General features: G+C 44.4%; 1 protein-coding gene across 3 annotated transcripts in view; it reads left to right on the forward strand.

The window, feature by feature from the left end:
• The window catches only part of TBC1D14 (TBC1 domain family member 14), a 944,726-nt gene that overhangs the window by 100,733 nt on the left and 822,372 nt on the right, over window positions 1-21,621 (forward strand). Inside the window, exon 2 of one of the 3 annotated variants that reach the window (XM_086964121.1) lies at window positions 8,601-8,751. The exons of the other annotated variants lie outside the window; for them this stretch is intronic. Within the exon in view, the coding sequence (XP_086820247.1) occupies window positions 8,703-8,751 (49 nt within the window). The 5' untranslated portion in view covers window positions 8,601-8,702. The remainder of the gene's footprint in view (window positions 1-8,600; window positions 8,752-21,621) is intronic. 3 annotated transcript variants of the gene reach the window in all.

The raw sequence follows: 21,621 nt of genomic DNA on the forward strand, positions 1-21,621 counted from the left end.
CTTTGTAAGTAATCACTGTAATAACGACTCAAATAGCACTCAATAATTTGTCTGTTTAATTTCTTTTATAGGGCTACTCAATCCAATGTAGGATGTGTCAGAAAGCTTTATATCACTCATAATATAATGAGACAATGAATCATTCAAATATGTCAATGTACAGGAATTGTTACATAAAACAGTGAGTTGAAAGGTGTAGAAGTCGCATATTATCCGTAACAGTACGTGTTATAAGTGTGGTAGGTCTGGAGAAAAAAAGTCAGAATTTGAAAAGTAACTCAGTGGTTGATGTTGTCGATACAGATAAGATTATTATTACCCAAAGGAACCCGTTTAAACCTAAAAATAATGAAAGATTGAGTAAAAAAAATACTGTTCTAAACTTGTGCCTTGCAGCTTTCATGCCACTCCTTTATGACGGTTGATAGCTCACTGTGTCATATTTGGATTCGAACTTGTGCGTTGCAAGTAAAAAAAGAGGTTCTCAGTAAAAAAAAACAGTAACTCATTAAGCGATATATGTAAAATATACATATCTGCTCTCCATGTTATACTTTGTACTTTACAGCTGGCACATTAACCTTTTTTTTTAAAAAAAAAAGGTTTTTTTTTGGCTTCATACCACCATAGGTTGCAAAGTCTAGCCAGCCGACCTGTACCGCCACAGACTGTTTGGATTCATGGACCCTTCAGGTGGAGCCCTTGGAGGAGTTGGGAGTTGGGGAAGTAATGAATTTTTCCCTGGTCCTCTCTCCTCATCTCACCTTGGGGGGCTCGTTAATCTATAGGCCCCCAGGACATGCAGGAGCATTTCTGGCAGCACTGCTCGAGACTATGGTTCCTCGAGCTTTGAGATTCCCCCATTTCTTATTGCTTGGCGATTTTAATATCCACGCTGAGGTAGTGGCTCTCCCTGAATGCAAAATTCTGTATGATTTCTTGGATCTTGCACATCTCTCTCAGTGGGTTTCTCTTCCTACGCACTCAGGGGGTCACACTCTGGATGTCATTTGTTCCAACTTTCCCCTCCAAGTGAAAGCCCCTCAAGCTCTGACATGGTCGGACCATCAGCTGATCAGATTTGCGTGGTCAGCTCCGAAAACTGCCACTGGGGGGGCTAAAACTACCTGTGCCAAGAAAATTAACATACAGACTTTGGATACCACCCTGACCGAGTGCAGGCCCGTGTTAGGCTCTGATCTTGCTGAAGCGGTGCTGAATTTTAGAGAGTGGGTGGAAGCGGGGGTGACTGCGTCATCTAAAGGGGGGAGTAACGGTAGAACTAGATCCTCCCCTTCTAAGCCTTGGTTCTCCCCCGAACTACGCATTCACAAGTTGGCCTGTAAAAAGCTCGAACGGGCTTGGCATCATTCGTATTGCCCCTTAGCTAAGGCTGCTTTACGGAGGGAGCAGAGAATCTACTATGCCAGCATTAAAACAGCTAAGGGAGAATATTTTACTAGCCGGATTGACAAAGCTAACAACAGCAGTCGCGAGATCTTTGCGATTGTTAACAATTTCCTTTCTCCCTGTGCTGAGCAAAGGGCGGTTCCAGCTTCTGCAGTATGGTGTGAGAGCTTGTCCGGGTTCTTTGAAAAAAAAATAGCGGCTATTCAGGCGAGTTTTAGTTCTATAACCACAGAGATTCTATCAAAAAAGTGAAATGAGTGATACTATTTTTATAAAGTATTTGTCATAGGTGCTAGGCTCTCTCTTACACGTGGAAAGATGGGAGCACAATGTGCTTGTTAAAATACCCCTCACACTCTAAAAAACCAAGTAGAGTCATGCTTCATCATAGGGGTCTTCCCGCCCCTATAACGGGACGGGGCGTGCTGCGACCAAACGGAATACGCGGGAGCACTAAGATGTGACAGTGGCTATGTGTGGGTGTATGGGAATCAGTGAGGTGTAGGGACCTACCACTAGTGAGGGTGCAAAAAGTGCGAAAAATGGAAAAGAATGTTTAAAAATTCCCTGGCTTGGTAGAAAAAAACAATTTTATTAACTTCTCCAGCTGGGAATATTAAGAAGGGGTTGTGTGGTAGGGCATTAGCCACTACCTTGTCGACATGTTTCGTAAGCAGTCCCCCACTGCTTACTCATCAGGACCAAAAAGAGCAGTCCCTACTGTATTTACTCAGTTACTAACAAGTGATGCCTACTGTCCTATAAACAGCCAACAAAAATCAGTTGGCTGTTTAGGCCTCTGGGCATGAGTTGGCCCAAGTGAGGCAGAAAAATCGACCTATTGCGGTCTTTATCTCAGCAGTTATCTATGCCCCATGAGGTTTTGCAGGCGAAGGGTAATCTGCGCAGTTTTGAATTCTGCGGCAAAAGGAAAGCATTGTTCCTACCCCCGTGCACCACCTATGACAAATACTTTATAAAAATAGTATCACTCATTTCACTTTTTTGATAGAATCTCTGTGGTTATATAAGCTTACTTTGGAGGGTGATTCTATCAATACCTCTACGCTTCTCCTTTTGGTTTGAGTTTTAGTTCTAGCCACTTTCCGGATGGCTCTTCCCATCTTTCCCCTCCCTCTGAGGGCTCATCTCCCCGGATAGTGGAGCTCACGCCCCCCACTGCTACTGACACACTAGCCGTGATTAAATCCTTGAAATCTGGATCACCTTCTGACCCGTGTCCAGCGCGGGTGTTGGCAGGGGTTGCGGAAGTGGTGGTGCAGGAAGTGACGCATATCGTCAGCCTTTCATTTAAAACAGCCACAGTTCCTGCTGAGTGGAAACAAGCTAAGCTACTTCCCCTGCTGAAAAAGGCTGGAGCAGACCCTGAAATGCTGGCCAATTATCGCCCAATTTCCCTGCTCCCGGCTATGGCAAAAATAGGAGAAAAACTGGCTTTCCGGCAGCTCAATGAGTTTGTGGAATCATCTGGGGCTCTCCATCCTGCTCAATCTGGTTTCCGTGCTGCGCACAGCACGGACTCTGCTTTGGTGGTGATCTCTGAGGCAGTTAGGGAGTGTCTGGACGGTGGCGGCAGAGCAGCTCTAATTTTATTGGACCTCTCTGCCGCGTTCGACACGGTGCCGCACCAACGCCTCCTCACCAGACTTGCGGACATTGGGGTTGCTGACCTCGCTTTGGACTGGCTGCGCTCCTTTCTCTCATCTCGATCACAACAGGTTTGGCTCCCTCCTTTTTCATCTTCGGCTAAGCCCCTCATGACTGGGGTCCCGCAGGGCTCCACCTTGAGCCCTCTTCTCTTTAATGTATACCTGACCCCCCTGATTGAGCTTGCCGAACATTTGGGGGCTAAAATCATCGCATATGCCGATGATACGCAGCTGTTGTTCACCTGGCCTAGTGATGTCTTAGATACCGAGCGGATTCAGTTTTGTTTATACGCGGTTTTCAACTGGTTAGCCTCCGCGCAACTGAAGTGCAACGAGGATAAGACGGAAATACTGCTCTACGGTCAATTCCCCCCTAATTTTAGAGAAGCACTTTGGCCGGCCGGTTTCCCGATGCCAGTTCAGTCAATGTCCTCGCCAAGAATCTAGGGGTCTGGTTCGGGGAAGACCTCCGGTTTGAGGGGCATATCAAGAAGCTGGCAGGAGGCTGCTTAGGGACCCTTAAGGCGTTGCGGAAGTTTTTTCCCTATTTGCCTGCCTCAGCAAGAGAGTCAGTGGCTAGAGCATTAATTCTCTCGCGACTTGACTATGCCAATGGCCTGCTGAGTGGATCCCCGGCTTATATGGTGAGACATCTCCAGGTGATCCAAAACGCAACCGTCAGACTGTTGGGTAATATCCCCAGTCGGCTCAGCGCTAGAAATCACCTGCAGAGCCTGCACTGGCTGCCAGTCTCCCAGAGGATTACTTTTAAAATCTTGACCCTGGCCCACAAAGCCATTTATGGACAAGGCCCCGCCTACCTGATGAAACGATTTAGGCGCTACTCTCCTAAGCGACCTTTGCGCTCTGCCGCCCAACATCTGCTTCAGGTCCCGCGCTTCCGGCTTTCTCGGCTGGGAGGGCAATCAGTGGCGGTGAAGGCCGCTTTGGCTTGGAATGAGCTCCCTCTATCCTTGCGAGCTACGGTGAACTTTATCTCTTTTAAAAAAGGGTTGAAAACCCATTTGTTTCGACTAGCCTTTTAGTTTTTGTTCTGTGTAGGGTAGGCTGTTTATTCTGTTTTTTTCTTTTTCGCGCCAGGATACTCCGGCAGTAATAGAGCGCGTTATAAAACAGCATAATAATAATAATAATAATAATAATAATAATAGTAGTCCTGCGTACCAGCCCACCCAGTTTCCTGGTTGCTAGTTCCACGCAGGTGTAATCATAGGACTCCAAAACTTTTAAAGTTCTGATGGTACCATTCCAAATAAAAAAATCATCCCATAACTTAGAGTGTGCACTGTTTTGAAGTCCTATGTACATTTTGCAAATACATTTTACCACATGGAGCCATTCCATCCGTAGCGGCAGTACAGCGTCTGTCCATTTCTTACATATTTCTCTCCTGGCGAGAAGAATCAACTAAAATAATAAGGCCTGCCTTTTCATCGATAGGGGTAAAATGTGTTCTCCTCCATCCCCATCATAACCAACATTAAACTAATTTTTATGTTGGAGCAGAGAATTTCATTTATTACTTTCTCCACAAACATCCAATAATCCTGAATTGAGGGGCATTCAAAGAACATATGCTGATCATCCGTACTTAGCATTCCACGTCTATGGCATCTTGGGGCTACTGCTGTTATGAATTTAGCCAGTTTTTTTCAGTGTCCAATACAATCTATTAGCTGTAAAGAAGTGGTTTCTTTTCAGATTTGCTGGCTTAACCACTTTATACAGCAGATTAAAAGAAAGTTGCCACATTCGCTGTGGTTTTGTCAGCTGAATATCACCTGCCCATATCTCATATGGTGCTTTCAGCTTCTTTTCTTCTGATATCACCAAGGTCTGGTACCAGACAGATACTTCTTTTTGTTTTTGTTTTCGGGGCCTCATTCTATATTTCCTTTTCAAACTCCCAGGTGCCTCCTCCAATCTCTCCCCTGTTTGCCTCCCCCCAGGATAACAACTGCAAGTATTTAGCTGGCACATTAACCATCTAGAGGTGGGTGAACTTAAAAATTAACAGAGAGAGCTGAGCCAGAACAGGGGTCTGGCTCGGATCTTGGAGTCCGTTTACGAGCTAAACCCTAGAAATGTTTGCTATATAAATCATAAAATATGTATCACGTAAAAAATATGACCACGCCTTTTCAAGATTCCAAAAGTGTTTTGATGTGGAAACTTCAACATTAATCCATCACATTATAGGACTGCATCGAAAGTTCCAGTTACATTACACCAGATGACAATCATTTTTTTTTATCCCTGGAACATTAAGCGATTTGCCCAGAATCATAGTATGGTGAGCCGACGCCAAGACTCTAATCTGATTTCCCCAGATCCAAAGTCAGTAACTCTGGCTGTAATGTCACATTCTGGGTAGCCGTAGGTTGCAGCCTAAAGCCACTTGCAGGTCAGCTTGTTGTGGGTTTGAGGTTCCTTCAGCCTGAAACCACACTTCAGGCTCGAGCTTTTAGTGGCTCGCCCAACTCGATAATCATCTATAATACTTTATAATAACTCAAAACTGTGACTAGACAAACCTATCTCTCGTCAGCAAGTCCATTAAGTATCAGAGTTATGTTACTGTTATTCGCTGAAATTGCTATACACACGCAGTTCTCTACAGCAGGTGCCATAACCCTGTATGGTATTTTAAAATGCAGACTTTTTGTGACCAATTAAGTAAGCCAGAACATATTACTGTCACATTTTTGCTGCCAATTTCTTGGTGGCAGAGTTGTAAAAACATAAAGGTATAAGTTGACCTTCCCGTTCAGCGTTTCATGACTGGCTGCAACTACATAACCCCTAATATATGTGAACTCAGAGTAAATATTTGCTATTTCCTGCAGTGCCAGTTGTTATGACACAACAGTTCCTTTATTTATTTTATTTTTAGGTCTCGCTTACTAGGCAGCTCAAGCTGTTTTGGTTATGAGAGACCGTTTGTGAGCTTAGCAAAAACTTACAGTGGGCTTAGAGCTTGCCAGTTGCTGAACACTGATTCGCTTAGTCACTCCTATTTGGTTGCTTCTTATTTAACGGCCTGTCTTCCTCATCTTGTGTTATTCCCCCCCCCCCCCGCCCCCATACAACATGGAGTGGATTGGCTGACTTCCATTGCTCAATTTTAGGGAACTATTTTTTTTCTTTTTGGTGAAGAAGTCCGTGAGAGAGCATGTGTGTACCAGCTCTCTCGCTCATGGTCTTCTTCGTTAAGCCCTCCATGAGTGTGTGTTCCGGCTTCAGCCCTTCTGTGCTTTTCCTCCCTCCATACTATGTGCTGCATTCCACCTCGCGTCCTGCTCTCTCTATTTCTCGTGCTTTTCCCTCTCCCATCACCTTGTGCAGTGTTTTCTCTCTTGTGCTGCTTTTCACCTCCTCTCTCCACCTGGCTGTATTTTAAATTCATCCCAGCTCATCAGCTCCTCCTTTACTCCGCTAGCTACTCCAGTTTTGTTCCCCTACCCCTAACAGACATTTACATTCTTTATTTAAACTTGTATTTATTTGTTGTGGGTGTCTGGCAGCTGCCATTTGCTCTGGGCTGTTTGTTACACAAAAAGCGATTTCATGCTCTTAAACAATTTCATTTTTTAATTTTTACTGTAGTGGTGTATGCCATCTTAGATAGGCCAATTTGGAAATAAGAGTGTCTGCTTTACTCCATAGGGCTAGTCCGTGAATCATGCACGTGCATACTTCATAATGCATGTACTTGGCTAGAGAATAGTGCAGGCAGCAGCAGCATCGTCACCAAAATCCTTTTCTTTTTGTTAATGATGCACAGCACTGGCAAAAATTGAGACAGCCAATAGAGTTACAAGGCAAGGCCTATTGGCTTGGTCAATGGCACTTTGTGTAGTGCTGCAAATTATGAATGGCCTCATAGGAGTAATAAAATTAATCAAACCACTACTAACCCTTATATTGTAATTGTTTGTACATCCTTTAATAGGGAAGGCAAATACGCATTTGTTTGATTGTTTTCGAATCCAAAGTAACTTTTGTAGGTCTTGCTTAGGCAGTGCTTGTGCGGTCTCTGTTGTGACATGCTGTATTCAGAATATGGGCTTTAAAAGCTCCGCCCATTTTTAAGGACTGCCTGTTACATGTGAACTCAGAGTTTGTGAGCACTATTTCTTTAAGTTGAAGCACTGGAGATCAGTGCTTGTGGTTTACAGAGCTCTGTTGTAAACAGGGGTGTAAATCTTGCTCTTTTCTTGCCACATTTGCTGTGCATTCAAAGACCAAGGTCTGTTTAAGCTACTGCTGCCTCCTCCTTCCTCCTGCTTTTGAAAGACACGGCCTGGCCTCACGGTCCCTGTCTTCCTATGGCTCAATAAGCCTTTGCAAGGCAGGAAGTGTCGCAGTTGCAAGAGTATGAGCTATTGGCATTGTAAATGACAATGCCTTTTATATAAATGTTTGGAAAACCTGTAAACTGTGTGTAAACTTTGGTCTTCTAGTCCTTGCTTACGAGAAGCAAGGCTGGCAGTTACTGCGCCTTCTTTACTGCCAGCCTTGCTTCTCGTGAGAAAGGACTATGCACTTTCAGGTTTTCAATACGCATAAATAACAGGCGTGGTCATTTACAATGGCAATAGCTAAAACTCCGGCAAATGTGAGACCTATTGCATTGCAAATGCTTGTTATTATAGTGGAAGTTTCGCATGATACCCCTACTGTTCATTTGTGCACGATGGCAGCTTCCTTCCTAGTTGACTTAGTAGCCTAAGTGATTGGCGTTTATTATGAAAATGTAACGATTAGGCAGAGACAGCGGGACTGCAGGCTTTTCTGTGAAGCTTTAACAAAAGCTGGTTTACCTGTTGTTCACCTGCCAAAACTCTCCCCACCCCACACCACCCCACCCCACCCCACACCACACCACCCCACCCCACACCACACCACCCCTCCCTCTCTCACTTCGCAGCTGCTCCCGCTGTATATCGTTCTCTTGCACTTATGTCATAATTAGCAACCCCCCTTTAATTCGGGTCTCTCTGCATATCCCCTCGTTCTATCCCTGTTAAATGTTCAATTTCTCTCACTTCCGCCGGTATCACCTCCTTCATGTCTCTCAGTTCTTATTTCTTTGTTATTTTCGGAGCGGTCTCCTCGTGCCGCCGTGTTCCCCCGTGTCTTTAGTCTGTTAGCCCCTGCAGCCGCTCTCATCACGCCTGTACCCTCCTGTCAGCCGCTTCGCAGGTGTGTTTCGTGTACTCCTTCCTTAGGTGTCCGTTCTTATCGCAGGTATCTCGTCCTTTTTGTCTCTAACTCTCCACTTCTCCTTCACTCCACCCCACCACAGGTGCCCATTTCTCTCCCTGTTCACAGGTGTCGGCCATGGTCCTATCCTCTCACTGGTTTCTCTATAGCCCCTCCCTCTCGTCACAGGTGCTCGCCCTCTTCACGGCCGACCTCCCTCCCCGCCCCGCTGCACGGTGTGCCTCGGTACCCCCGCTGCTTCCTCGCTCATCTGCTTCCTCCTTCTGTCCGCAGGGTGCTCTGTGACCTGGAGGAGGCGGAGCGGGGGATGAGCCGGCAGCAGCCCCCGCCCCCCGGCGGCAGCGCCCGGTAGAAACCACGCTGCGGGGCCGGGCCATGGCGCAGCATGACCGAGAGCCGGAGGGCGGCGACCATCAGGGCCCAGGTGAGACACTCAGAGCGCCACCACCGTCCTTCCCACTGCCCCTTGGGCCAGGGTACCGCCTCACTTCGTGGACCGGAGGTCGAGGCTGTCGCTCTATCAGAGGCTCAAACATATCCTTTGTGGTAACTTCTTTAGGGATGGCCGTGTCACTCTGCTGCCTCGAGCAGGAAACCGGACGCTGCTGCCTACCACTGCACATCCCTGGGCTCGCATTACATCTTCCATTTGAGCGTTTTACTCCCCGTTTTCAGGACTGCTTCAGAAACCACAAAACATCGGATGTGCGTTGTTAATTCTAAACCTAGTAGTGGGGCGCATAGGCCTCAACTGGCATTCTCAAGTGATGTATTGAATCTGATGTGTGGCAATCCATATGTGGTTTGCAAACTCGCCCATGTCTGTCACATGCTCGGAAAAGGGTTTGTTTCTTCCTGTTCCTGAGTGAAGGGGGATAAGCGGCCCTAAGTTTCGCTTTTGCAACTTTATCATTTCCTTCACCATCTTAAAGAAGAAACGTGTCTCGGAGAGTAGGAACATTTTTGCCATTTGCAGCTAGTTGGTATACTAAAATGGGTTACTGTCCGATATCTGCATTGACTAGATGGGAATAAGCGTTGCTTGATGGAGGTTGATATTGTACTGTGAATTGTGAGGTAGGGAATTCACAGAATGGACATGTAACACACAGTAGTACATACCAGCACCGTTGTGCACCGATAACAGTTTTTAAATAAAAAAGTGGCACTGGCCCCCTAACTTCACCTTTAGGCATAACGTAAGTAAATGCATACATTAAGTAGTGAGGATTTCGCTGGTTAGGGCTAAATACATTATTTAAACTAAGATTAGACCTGTCAGTATGGTAATACCTTCATAATTTAGCCTACCTGCGCTTATAGTGGTTCAACTGATAACAGAGAAGGACAGCCTTGTATGTTAAGGTATTGAAAATCTTATCAACATGATGCAGGTTCATGTAGCAGTCTCGGAGAGCAATTACTGTACTTTGTTTTGGATGTCTTTTATATGTGCCTAATGTAAGCGTTGGATTTTACCAATACGTTTAACTTTAACTACATACACTATGAACAATACAACGTTTCTGATTTGTGGTGACCTGGGTTATTTGCATCCACGGAATCAAGCTGTTACTAACATTCAGCTGTTTTAGAGTAGAGAAAACAGGCATTTTGTTTACTGAGTGACTGAATTCTCTTGCGATCCTGTAATTTTGTTTGCCTTCTAAGTTACTTAGGTGGTCCAGCACATCACATTTGTAATGAGCCATCACAAACTTGGAGGTTTCATGCTCAATTCTAAGTTCCTAAATCTGCAGATAGTTGCAGCTTCTTCATGACATCCTTACTTAGTACTAGCATGTAAAGAAACTATACAGAATGTGCTTCTTCTGTTCACCAGTTTAAATCCTCCACCGAAGTATTGATCAGTAATCCTAGCACTGGTTCCCAGAATACCCTGTGAAGTCATTTGAGCTTTTTAAGGTGGTCCCCATGGCAATATGTATGTGTAAACGGCACCTAGAACAACTGGGTGTTGATCAATATCAGGCAAACGTTTTACAGCAAGCTCTTGCTGTACCCATCTTTAGGTGCTTAGTCCAATGTAAAGATATGTCTAGTTCTGACATGCCCCGGCAGTACTTCTCCCACTAGTGGCTATCCAGAACTAATTTATTTTTGCTTCTACTTAAAAATTCTTATACTTTAAGGGACAGTACACATGCAGGCTACACAGTTGCTTTGGCAGTCCGTTATTCCTATCCTTCTAGCAATAGTTAGACTGCACTTGGTTCTAGATGGGTAAAGGACCACCATGTATTCATAAAATGGAATCCTCAATAAATGGATAAGTAACTTAGACCAGAGAGTAGGTTTTTGCAACACTGTCAAATGCAGCAAGAAATTCTCAAAACCTGGTTCACCCTTTTATGGGATTATAGACAAAACCTGGAAATCCTACTTGTGGATTTCCAGGGTGCATTCAAGAGAGCAAAACAGTCACTCAGAGTCCCACCACCTGCCCTCTGCTCTACCTATACCAGGCTATAGAGGACAAAAATATTTGGCAGAGATTGACTATGACATGTCTAATAGCAAAGGCCAGTCCTTTTGGTACCCTTCTTTAATGTGAATACAGCTATTGCCTTATCACAATTATTGTCTTTATCATAGATTAGTTTGGTAAGTTAATTTGTGAATTCTCTGGGTGACCCTATGCTGTCTTCTCTCCAGCTATGTCATCCAGCAAGCAGGATGTGACATTTCTCAGGTGCTGTAGCTAAATATAAGGCGAGAACTTTAGTGAGCGAGAATTAGCCCCACATCTTTTGAAAGACTTGCATTAACTTTTATGGGAACATTGAAATGTTATGAAAGGTCCTTGCAACACTGGAGCAGGCTTTTAATAGCCAGTAAAGCCTGCTACGGCGGGCTCTTAGGCTGTATTAGTACACTGGAATGTTGAAACTCGCTTGAAGACCATGAAGTAGATCAGGGTTCATAATGGCTGGCTTTATAATTGCAGGTATAAACCTTCTGCTCCAACAATTCAATGTTTGTCTTCATGTTTCTTACTTTTTAATTTAGACCATTCTACCCATAGTGGGTGGAAAGTTCTAATAGCCTTATAGCCCTTCTTCAGGCTATACATGTTGTTAAAGGCCTCTACCTCATTATAGGCCCTCTCCTGCAACTTGGGCCTATAGCTCTGGCTAAGGGCCTTTAACAACTGATATAGCTCTCAGCAGTAGCTGTAAGGCTATATTAGAACATTGGAATGTTGAGAGCGCCATTGAAGACCATGGAGTAACAGCTGCCTATATAGAGTGGCATGGGCCCGCTGCTCTACACATTTCAGTGTCCTAATGCACAGCTTCTGCATCTCTTTCCCATGACCATCAAATATATTAACTAGGCAGAGACCATGCAGGAGGACACACAGCCTAAACAATTCTCACCTCCTGTAGCTTAGTTGTACTAGGGCTTCAGAAGGGGGGAGGAGGGGATGCTGGGGGTCACCATGGCTTGGCTGAACTACAAAAAGCAGTTCAGCCAAGTCTGGAAGAACCAGGGGCTAAATTCAGCCCCATTTCACAGCTGTTGCCATTAAAGGGGGGCCCTACCTTGCACGCTGCTCCACCAGGCTGATGCCACAGACCTCTGAGATCTGCTTGGGGGCACGCCTCATCTCTCCTGCTCATTCTTCTCCGTCGAGGACTTCCGCACTTTGCGCCACTGGGGCGCTGGACTACATCACCCAGAAGCGCTTACAGGAAGGGGAGGCACCCGGTAATGCTTTAAAGGCTGCGAGGGCATACGCGACGTGGGACGCGCGCAGGCGGCGCCGGGCAAAATCCGGGCCCGTTTGAGACCGGAAGAGGCCGGGAACCCCCTTTAACTCCAGCGGTCCAGCAGGTCTGTTTGAAATCCATCTTATGCAGTGTTTTTGGGATTCTAACATTTTGGGCTTTCTTGTGTTTACTGCACTTAACTTGAGATGAATTCTCACGAAAGAAAGAGTAGATTTGCACCTTCAGAGGGGAAGCGTCGCAGGGACTCTGGACCAAGTTTTAATTAGGGCCAGTTCTGTTCCTGCACATGAGAGCGCTCTGACCGAGCGTCGTCTATCCTTAGATGTTTTACAAACTAAACGCTCATCATTGGGTGCCCTGACATCTGCGCCTACACCTGAACGCTGCTTGGTCGCAGGCTCTGACTCTTGTGGCTTAGTCGAAGGTGTTAGTCAGTCTTCACATGCCTCGCTGGATTTATCGGCAATAGTGGAGGTCCCAAATACTGCCCCTGATTTGGCCTGTGAAGGTACATCTGCTGGCACCCTAACACGTGCTGCTACAAGGACTGTGCCCAAATCCAAACCTCAAACTAAGGAACCTACGATAACTATGCCGGAGCCATCCATAAAGAGAAGTGGGGAGGGGGGCCATAAAGGCAGAAAAGTGCAAAAGTGCAGAAGACCAACAAGAACGGCGGGACAGTGATTATGACATCTCCTCTGACCGCAGAACCGCAGTCTAAAACATCTATTAATGGTACTGTGAACCTTGACCCGTTGGGTGTTCCTTCTGAAGCTCTTGAGGTTCAATGGGTGAAAATGGGGGCCATAATTGAGTCATCTCTCTCTCCCATTTTTGACAGGTTAACTCGTATTGAAGAAAGATTGACTAATTTTGAATCGCATGTTGTGCCTAATCTTCGTTCTATTGAAGCCTCTTTGATAACAACTGGTCAGGCAATAGAAATTTCATCGAGTGTATTGTGCAATCCTGTAATCCCAAAACCCCCTTCGAAGACTACCTCAATATCCAATCCTAGGTTTCCATCTTCGAGTAGAATTGGCAGAGAAGGTTCAGCTCCTGTTGCGGGGCTGGTTGCTCCAGGCGGTCAGTTGGATGAGGATTGGAACATTTCTCGTGAATTTGCCCAGTTAATATCGAGTACACCAAGGGAGGTGGGTAATAGACCCCGGGGTAGTTCAGAAAGTAACATCGCACACAATCGCTCTAATCGTGGCTTAGGCACTCAATTAATGCTGACCAATGGACAGTCTGGCCGAAATCCCCATCCCATGCATAATGGTTCGGCCCATAGCTCTGTTGAGGATGGTTTTAGGGCACTACACCAGCCTCTGCCCCTCTGGTAGTGGTTTTGAGGAATGTACCGACCTTGCAAGCCGGGCAGCTGGAATCAACTGACCAACTAATGGCCAAAACTATGCACTGGCCTATATCACAACTGAAGCTAGTCGGGGTTTGGGGCTGGGACATCTGCAATCAATTGATAATGGCAAGACGGGCTCTGTGGGTTGGACACTATGAAGGATGGGGTGGCTGATGGTTTAATTGCCAACTTTAATAACAAGCAGGTTGTTAGATTTCTACTGGAGCACCTAGGGAGTAGAAGGCAAGGGTATCATCGTTGGGAAATCTCCCTCCTACCACTAGGGGTTTTCTATAGACCCGGCCATCCTTCTCTGCTGGTGGGGGTGGAGGTCGGGGTGTACCCCATAGACCCATAGGGAGATCTTCTGACCCCGAATTAGCTAAAAGATTTGCTCCTTTGTCAGGTCTAGATGCCTGCGATTGACTGCTACCAGTAGCTGCTTCAGAGATAAAGGAAGCTATCAGTCAACCCACTGTTTTTCCTCTGCCTGAGATAAGTCCACAGTTAGTGGTGAGTACAGGGACAGTAAGTCCCATTATACCTGAAGGTACTAACATTGGCAGTGTGGACTGCACTCCTGTCCCATGTCCTATTGATTTGGGTAGAGTTGAACATGATGGTGATTATACCCATAAATGCAGAATTCTGAGCTGGAATATTGCGGGTTTAAGATCTACAAGAGATGATCCCAACTGGCTATCTTATATAAAAACATTCAATATAATTGCCCTCGAGGAGACCCGGGACAGGGGGGATAATTTCTGGTTAGACGGTTTTAGCTCATACTTCTTACCTGCATGTCCAGCTTTAGCGGGCAGAGCAAAGGGTGGTCTTTTGTTTCTTCTTTCTTTGGACTTAAGGGGCTCTGTAAAAAGGTTAGAGATAGACTCTCCCCATTGTCTGATATTGGAGCTTAGTAAGCAAAACCATCCAAAGCTTCTATTAGTGAATATCTACAACTCGGGGGAATGTGACTATGTAAATCAGCACCGAAGTGCTTTGAATTATTTTCCTAATGAATATAAATTAAAGCAATCCACTTCTTATGTTTTATTAATGGGTGATTTTAATACTCACTTGTGTGACTCACATTTGTTTATTTGACGATCCGCATGGCTTTAATAAAGCCACGGCCCCACATTTTGAGCACACTACACGGGGCGAGGGCCTTGAGTCCCTTTCAACTGATGCCGATCTTTTCGAATTTAGTTTTGCTAACCCTCAAAATCGGTGCCCCAAGTTTAAAGCCAAGGTTAGAAACACCATTATAGATGATATGTTTATGTCCCCTGTGTTATTGAACAATGTCTTTTTTTTTATAATGCTCAGGAATCTCCTTTGAACAATCATAATCCGGTTATTTTAATCTTGGATATTACCTGTGGCATCCTGTGCAAAGGAGGTAAAAATTGGGTTCCAAATAAGGTGCTACCTTGTGATCAGGGGAGGAGGCTTAGATGGGCCAATGTAACCCCGGATACATTCCTCAAGGGCCTGAGGGAGAAATGTACAGATAGCATCACTATTTGCACTGAACCTCTAAGCACTAAGGATGCAGTACTTAGAGCTTGTGAGGGCATTTGTACTCAGATAGGCCGTGACCTGACTATAAAATCCAAACCGAGAACCACATGTGGCTCGAAGTGGTTTGATAAGACATGCTCACCGCTCCTTAATCTTAGCCCTGAAAAAGCAACCTCGGGATAGGGATCTGATAGCCGGGTGGAGGAAGGAGTATAAGCAAGTACTTCACAGTCGGAAAAAAGTGATCAAGGATGAGGCATGGAATTCATTATTGTCCGTGGAGGTGTTTAGGGATAGCTCCAGGTTTTTGGCCATTATAAGCACCCCTTTCTTTTCTGGGGAGGATAATGAAGCTCAGGGTTGTAATATCACAGAAGCCCAGTGGCTCTCATTTTGAGGCGATTTATGAGTCCAGGGGGGCTTTGGACTGCACCCCCTGGCCCTCGCTCCATCAAGCTAGCACCCCGATTAAGTTTAATGAGGAGGAAATAGAGAAAGCCATAAGAGATACTGCCAGTAATAAAGCGCCAGGCCCAGATGGTGTTCCTGCAGATCTCTATAAAAGTAACCCTCAATTCTGGGCTAAAATCTTTGCAAATGTTTTTAGTGCTGTGGGTTCAGCAGGGTTCCCGGCCTCTTGGATAAAATCAATTATTATTCCTATTTTTAAAAAGGGACAGTGAGGGGATCCTCGTTGTTACAGGCCGATATCCCTAATTGATTCCTCTGTGAAAATTTTAGGACAGGTAATCCTAACTAAAATTACAGACTGGGTAAGTGAGATGGGGATTTTGTCTAATATGCAATATGGATTTAGATGTTGGAGGAGCACTATGGACCAGTGTTTAAATCTGCATCTATTAATAGGCAAATACACTATGGCTAAGGAGAGTTGCCTGACAATGGCATTTATGGATTTATCCAGTGCGTTTGACCTGGTTAACAGGTTGAAGCTTTGGAACATTTTATTGGAAGATGGTCTTGACCCTTGTCTAGTTTATTTTTTAGATAATCTTCATCAAGACCTCACAGCTTCGGTTAGGATATCCCAGGCTGGTGACTGCACCAGATCTTTTAAATTCGGGCAGGGGTGTCCGGCAGGGATGCATTTTAGCGCCCCTGCTTTTTACTCTTTAGATTAATGATTTGGACAAATCACTGGTGGAGGCAGCTCTGGATATTCCGCATTGGGAGACTACCCAATCCCTGTTCTCCTATACGCGGACGATGCAGTACTTTTAGCCCGTACTGCGGTGGGCCTTCAGCGGCTCTTGGATGCCTTTGGGGCGTACATGCACTCACTGGACTTTATTGTGAATAATGGAAAGTCACACACTATGACAGTAGGTCACAGAGCTACAAAAACATTTTACTGTAATGGATTGGAAGTTTCCTCCGTGTCCTCCTTCACTTACCTGGGAGTCCTGTTTGATGATGGGTCATCCTGGGTTCTGCAACAAAAAGTTAAAAAGAACGCAGTCATACGAGCTTCCTCATCTCTTCTAGGGTTTGCACAGCGTTTGGGGGCTACACCGATAGAGGCTATCCTAAAGGTTTATAAAGCCAAGTGCCTGGCTATTGCGGCCTATGGATCCTCTATATGGGGCTATAAAGATCAGGCTGGGATACAGATAGCTGAAAATACATTTCTACTGAGTCTTTTGTCTGTACCACAATCCTCCCCATCGTATGCTATACATCAGGAGTTAGGGCTAGACTATGTCACTGACATTTTGAGTACAGCTCCGTTGCTTTGCTGGCTCAAAACTTGGCTGAATCCTGATTTAACCTTGAACCACATGATTTTATGGGACTGTGTTAAGTTAGACAAGTCCTCTAAAATTAAATGGCTGTCGTATGTTAAAAGCATTTTATCCAAAATAGGACGGCCAGAGCTTTATGAGGACCCTGATCAGATTCGGAAGCAGGATGTGATGTGGGTAAAATTGAATTGAATTTTAAGAATTTTTTGATGCTGGGCGAGAAGAACAGGAGCTATGTAAACCTTTAGTTAGGGCCCAATACTTGTTAAAAACATCTATTAACATGGAACCTTACTTGTCAATTGTTAACAAGCCTTATCATTGTTGGCTCCTAACTAGGGTCCGTTTTAATTTGATTCATCTAACATTGGGGGATTATCAGGGATGGTGTAATCCTGATGATGCCGAACCCTGCCAATGCGATAATTTCTCATCCCAGGATACTTTACATTTTATGATGATGTTCTGTGACTTTTATTCCAATATTCGTATGAGATTTCTGGTACCTATCCTGAGAGGAAGGGGTTTTTCTCAGGTTAGACAAGCATTAGTTTTTCTACAGTCTTTGTGTAACTGGTGATATTTTTAATATTGCATCTTTTCTGGTAGTGGCAGTGAGGATTAAGAATAAGAGAAATTTGTTGATGATTTCTTCCTAAATAAGAGTTTAAAGTTAACTATTATTTTTTAAGACAAGGGGTTTGACTCGGTGATAGTGTTTTTATCTAAATGAATTGAAATATTGTCTATGTATTTTAAATCTTATGTTAAATGATTTGTAATATTGTCTGTTTCGTTTTTTGAACTTTTATGATTTTAACTAATCGAATAAAGTGGATTGACTTACTGACATTAAATGCCCGCTCCCTTATTAATGGAGGAATGAAAACAGTGGTCCGTGACCAATAATAGAACCGTTTATGTTGCAAGAAACATTGCAAATGAGTTATTGAATAACCTGAAAGAGATAATGATGCATGTACACAATACTATTTCTGCATCTAAACAAGTATATAGACCACACATGAAACAAGAGCCACACTATGTAATACATTCCACAATATTTATTTTAGAACAAATCAAAATTGCTTATGTAATGACCATAGGTTACGCGCAAAAGGAGAGGTGTAAGGATAGAATAGTGGTGTTGGGTAGTGAGATTGTGAATCAAAGAATAATGTATAGACCATTCAATACATTTTCAAATACTGATAACAAAGATCAGTTACAGCAAGCCTGTCCATAAAGGGTTTAAAAGTAATCTGTAAATTTTCAGTGTGCATTTAATGCAGATTATAATTGTATGGTAAGGTAAGTAGTAGGTACAGGTCTTGATCAATGGAAGAGCGTCGACGTTTCGACTCGACTGTGCAATGCGGGATTTGAACCTTTGCTGCGAGTCATCAGGACTGTGTGTTTGCAACCTAGACCTGCAGCCAAGTCTGGCTAAACAGGTATGATTTATACAACGTGCCGGAAGGCTCAATGTCGCCACGGTACGATTATTCTGGTGTGCTGCAAGCACATCACCAGGTGTGTATTCCTTCAAGGATCAGAGAAAATGCCCCTTTCTTAGTTAGGAGGTCTCTGCTTCGTAGTCTGCCGTTCCCTCTGGAGGCTAGGTCTTATTAATGGACCTAGCCTTCAGCTCTGCCCTTTTTTAAAATTTTAAAACTTTTTTTATGGGTTTTAAACATTTCAAGAGCAATACAGTTTGTTGTTGAGTATGCTAACATATAAATAGAGTTGGAGATCGAATCGCACATGCCGTATCACAGTTACAAAGAGCAGCTTTGGGTACAGACATCGTGCTGGAGATGGGCGATGGCACACAGAAACTGATACTACCCACTGTGTGTCTCGGTCCTCTTGCAGTTATGCCCTCTAGTGGGATATATAAAGGAAGAGGATCGTTGCGGGGAATAACCGTAAGCGGGAGAGTATGACCAGCGAACTCGGGGACTCACTGGGGAGGGTTAACAGATAGAGGTGGTGTAAGCATTTTGCAAGTGTTCTTGTTCATGGGGTTGCGGGCGTAGATGAGGCGCGGTCTTGATAGGCCTCAGGGTGAGCTGGCTGTGGCAACCACTGGTGTTTGCTATATTGGAGACTTTAGGGGTGGGTGGGTCGGCTTGTGACCCTGAGAGGGGGTGTGCAATGTGGTGCTTCTGGCGATTGCAGTGTTGTAGGGTAGGACTTGGTATTTTAGATTGTGTGCCCAAAGCTCTGGAGGAGCGAGGCCCATTCAGTGGAGATGCGTTCTCAGGATGAAAGAAAATAAAACCTGTCTTTAGATTTAGCAGCAAAGCACAGAGTTTAATTATTCGATCGAGATGTAAGAATAGACCACTCTGCATAGCTGTAACCTAAAGCTTCTTGTGGTACATGAGTACTCAGTGAAGTATATACCGTTTCATTTCAAAGGTGAATGTCATGTGCATAATTATTGATAAAAACTTACAGCAGAAGTCTTTGTTAAAGGCAATCCTATTCTACACGAATCACAGAATTATAAAAGTTTGCACTTGGGGGTTGCTACATTTCTAAGCTGACTTTGTGTCATTTGCTTTTCTGGGTCTGAAGTGTTAGGTACTATTCCTACATGTCTGGGATTCTATGAAGCCTAACATCCTGGCTGCCTTGCACATCTATTCTACCCTTATCAACATATTTTATTAATCATGTGTTCCCTGCAAAGCAGGCCTGTGGCCTTCAACGCTACGGTAGCTGCCTAAATATATTTCTGTAGTCTACGAAAACATGGATTTACTTTTCTCCCTTCAAATCTTAACCCTATTGGTGCTGTTTTTCTTTCTTCTATTGTAGCAAGGCTAGCCCTGTACTGGCATTTCACTACATACATTAGTACACATTTTCCAGCTGAGGTTTGTATTGAAACATACACTCTTTCTCAATTATTTACACTTCTCTTGCTTTAGTTGAATTTTCAACTACTTCCTCACCTTCCTTTGGCATAATTAAAGTGTATACATTCTCCTCAACATTCTGCATTTTATTGACCACTCTATTAGTGACCATCCCTCCTATCTTCTGACTAACCCTCTTGTAACATCATATCACAACCTGGAGGACACAGACGATCCACAGCAAGATCACCACAATGGGCAACCAGACCTTAAATAGTCCTGACATCCAGGAAGGCACCCAAATAAACCACTTGGTGTACCATTCGCTGGGGGCACCCCCTCCATCCATCATCTTCTTTTGTAAGGTATGCAGAGCTTGTATGACCTCTGTCATAGTTCCATTCTCATATGTGCAGCAGGGAGTAAGGATTTTGGCACAGACTCTTCATTCCAAGGCCGTCATTAAGTCGAGGACATAGCGGTGCTGGATAAGCATCACTCTCACAGCTCGCAACTCTCCCTTGATAGCGTTAAAACCATTCTCTGTGGCATTAATAGCCTGCATTACTTCAAATCGGGTAATTTGCATCCAACGTGCAGTTGCTTTTGCGTTGTATGAATGAGTGGATGATTCCAAACCGTATTTGTACATCATTAAAGAGCCTGTATTCTTGTGGAACACCTTCCCAGGCTGTTGTGCCGTAATACTCGGCAGTTCTCTTTCTCCGATCGTGTAGCAAAGTCGTTAGACGGCCAAAAGGATGTGCATGCAATTGTGAAATGTCTACCTCTGTAATCACCAAGGAGGGTGTGTGCACAGAGGTAGCAAATACCTTGCCTTTCCGAAGGGAGTCGTGTATACAGCCACTCACCACAAATCCAGTAGTAGTCCTTTAGGCTGAAGGTGCCACACTGTAAGTCCGAATTGAAGGTGGTGACATTACAGTTGGCGCTCCGGCCCACCAGGGCTGTTCCATTTCCTCTGAAACACAAAGAAAAAAGAATGGGGTTTCTACCTGCTCGAATGGTTGTAGGAGTTTCTACCCAGGTTAGCCTAAAGATATTACCATCCCACACTCCCTGACACTTCTGACATGTACTATTATCAGTTTGATTTCCCTTCCATAGAGAGAGTGCCTTACATCCAAATGTAGCACATGGTGCCATTGTCCATGAACATAAACTGATCCATTTACCCTGAAATAAGGTCTTTTTTGACAATCATGGGGTTGGGGTGCAGCGGAATAATTTTTTCAGAAAAGCATTAGGCTAGCTACTCCTAAAAAGCCCTGTCTTAATATTTTTCTCCAATTCTGCTCCCTGTACATCATAATTCCTGTCTTCCTCATCTCATGCAATTAAATATCTTTTTATGATCTGTTATGACATCCATTACATCTGCTACCTCTTCTTCATGAAGTGTAGTGTTTACTAAATATGCTGCCTGTCCAATCCAGTGGTTGCATCTGTGCTCGCATTCTACAACGAAAAAGTTGTGACAGACACAGTAACATTTGGGGCTACCTCTCTAACGGAGTGTAATCTATCTGAATCAGTAGCATGTGGAATCGAAGAACAAGCAAAACAAACATTTGAAGTTTGCATACCTATTTCTGTCATATGCCTGCACCATAAGTTATCAAACAAGCCTACATTAATACAATGGGATACATTGTTTTGCTCATGCATTTCTTGTTGCAAGTGTCTAATACTTTTACACCCCCCCACCCACGGGGTATAATACAATAGTAGTGCTGCTGCAAACAAAATAATGGCATAGGAAGAACAGCAAAATAGCACTACATCACTGACCGTGAGTAGTCTCAACAAAGTAATCAATTTGTGCTTTAAAGGGGTACTTGGTCATCCTTGCACTTCTTTCTGTGCCTCTTGGTCCTCTGGGTTTGCAGGGGTGTCTGTGGTGACTGCAGGTTCAGGCGCACATGGCTTCGATGAATCCATGTTTTCCGACCAGCTAATTTCAGGGCAATGGAAGTTCTCATCATCACTGAGAAG

The sequence above is a fragment of the Lissotriton vulgaris genome, chromosome 3_2 (assembly GCF_964263255.1).
Source record: "Lissotriton vulgaris chromosome 3_2, aLisVul1.2, whole genome shotgun sequence".
NCBI lineage: Eukaryota > Metazoa > Chordata > Amphibia > Caudata > Salamandridae > Lissotriton > Lissotriton vulgaris.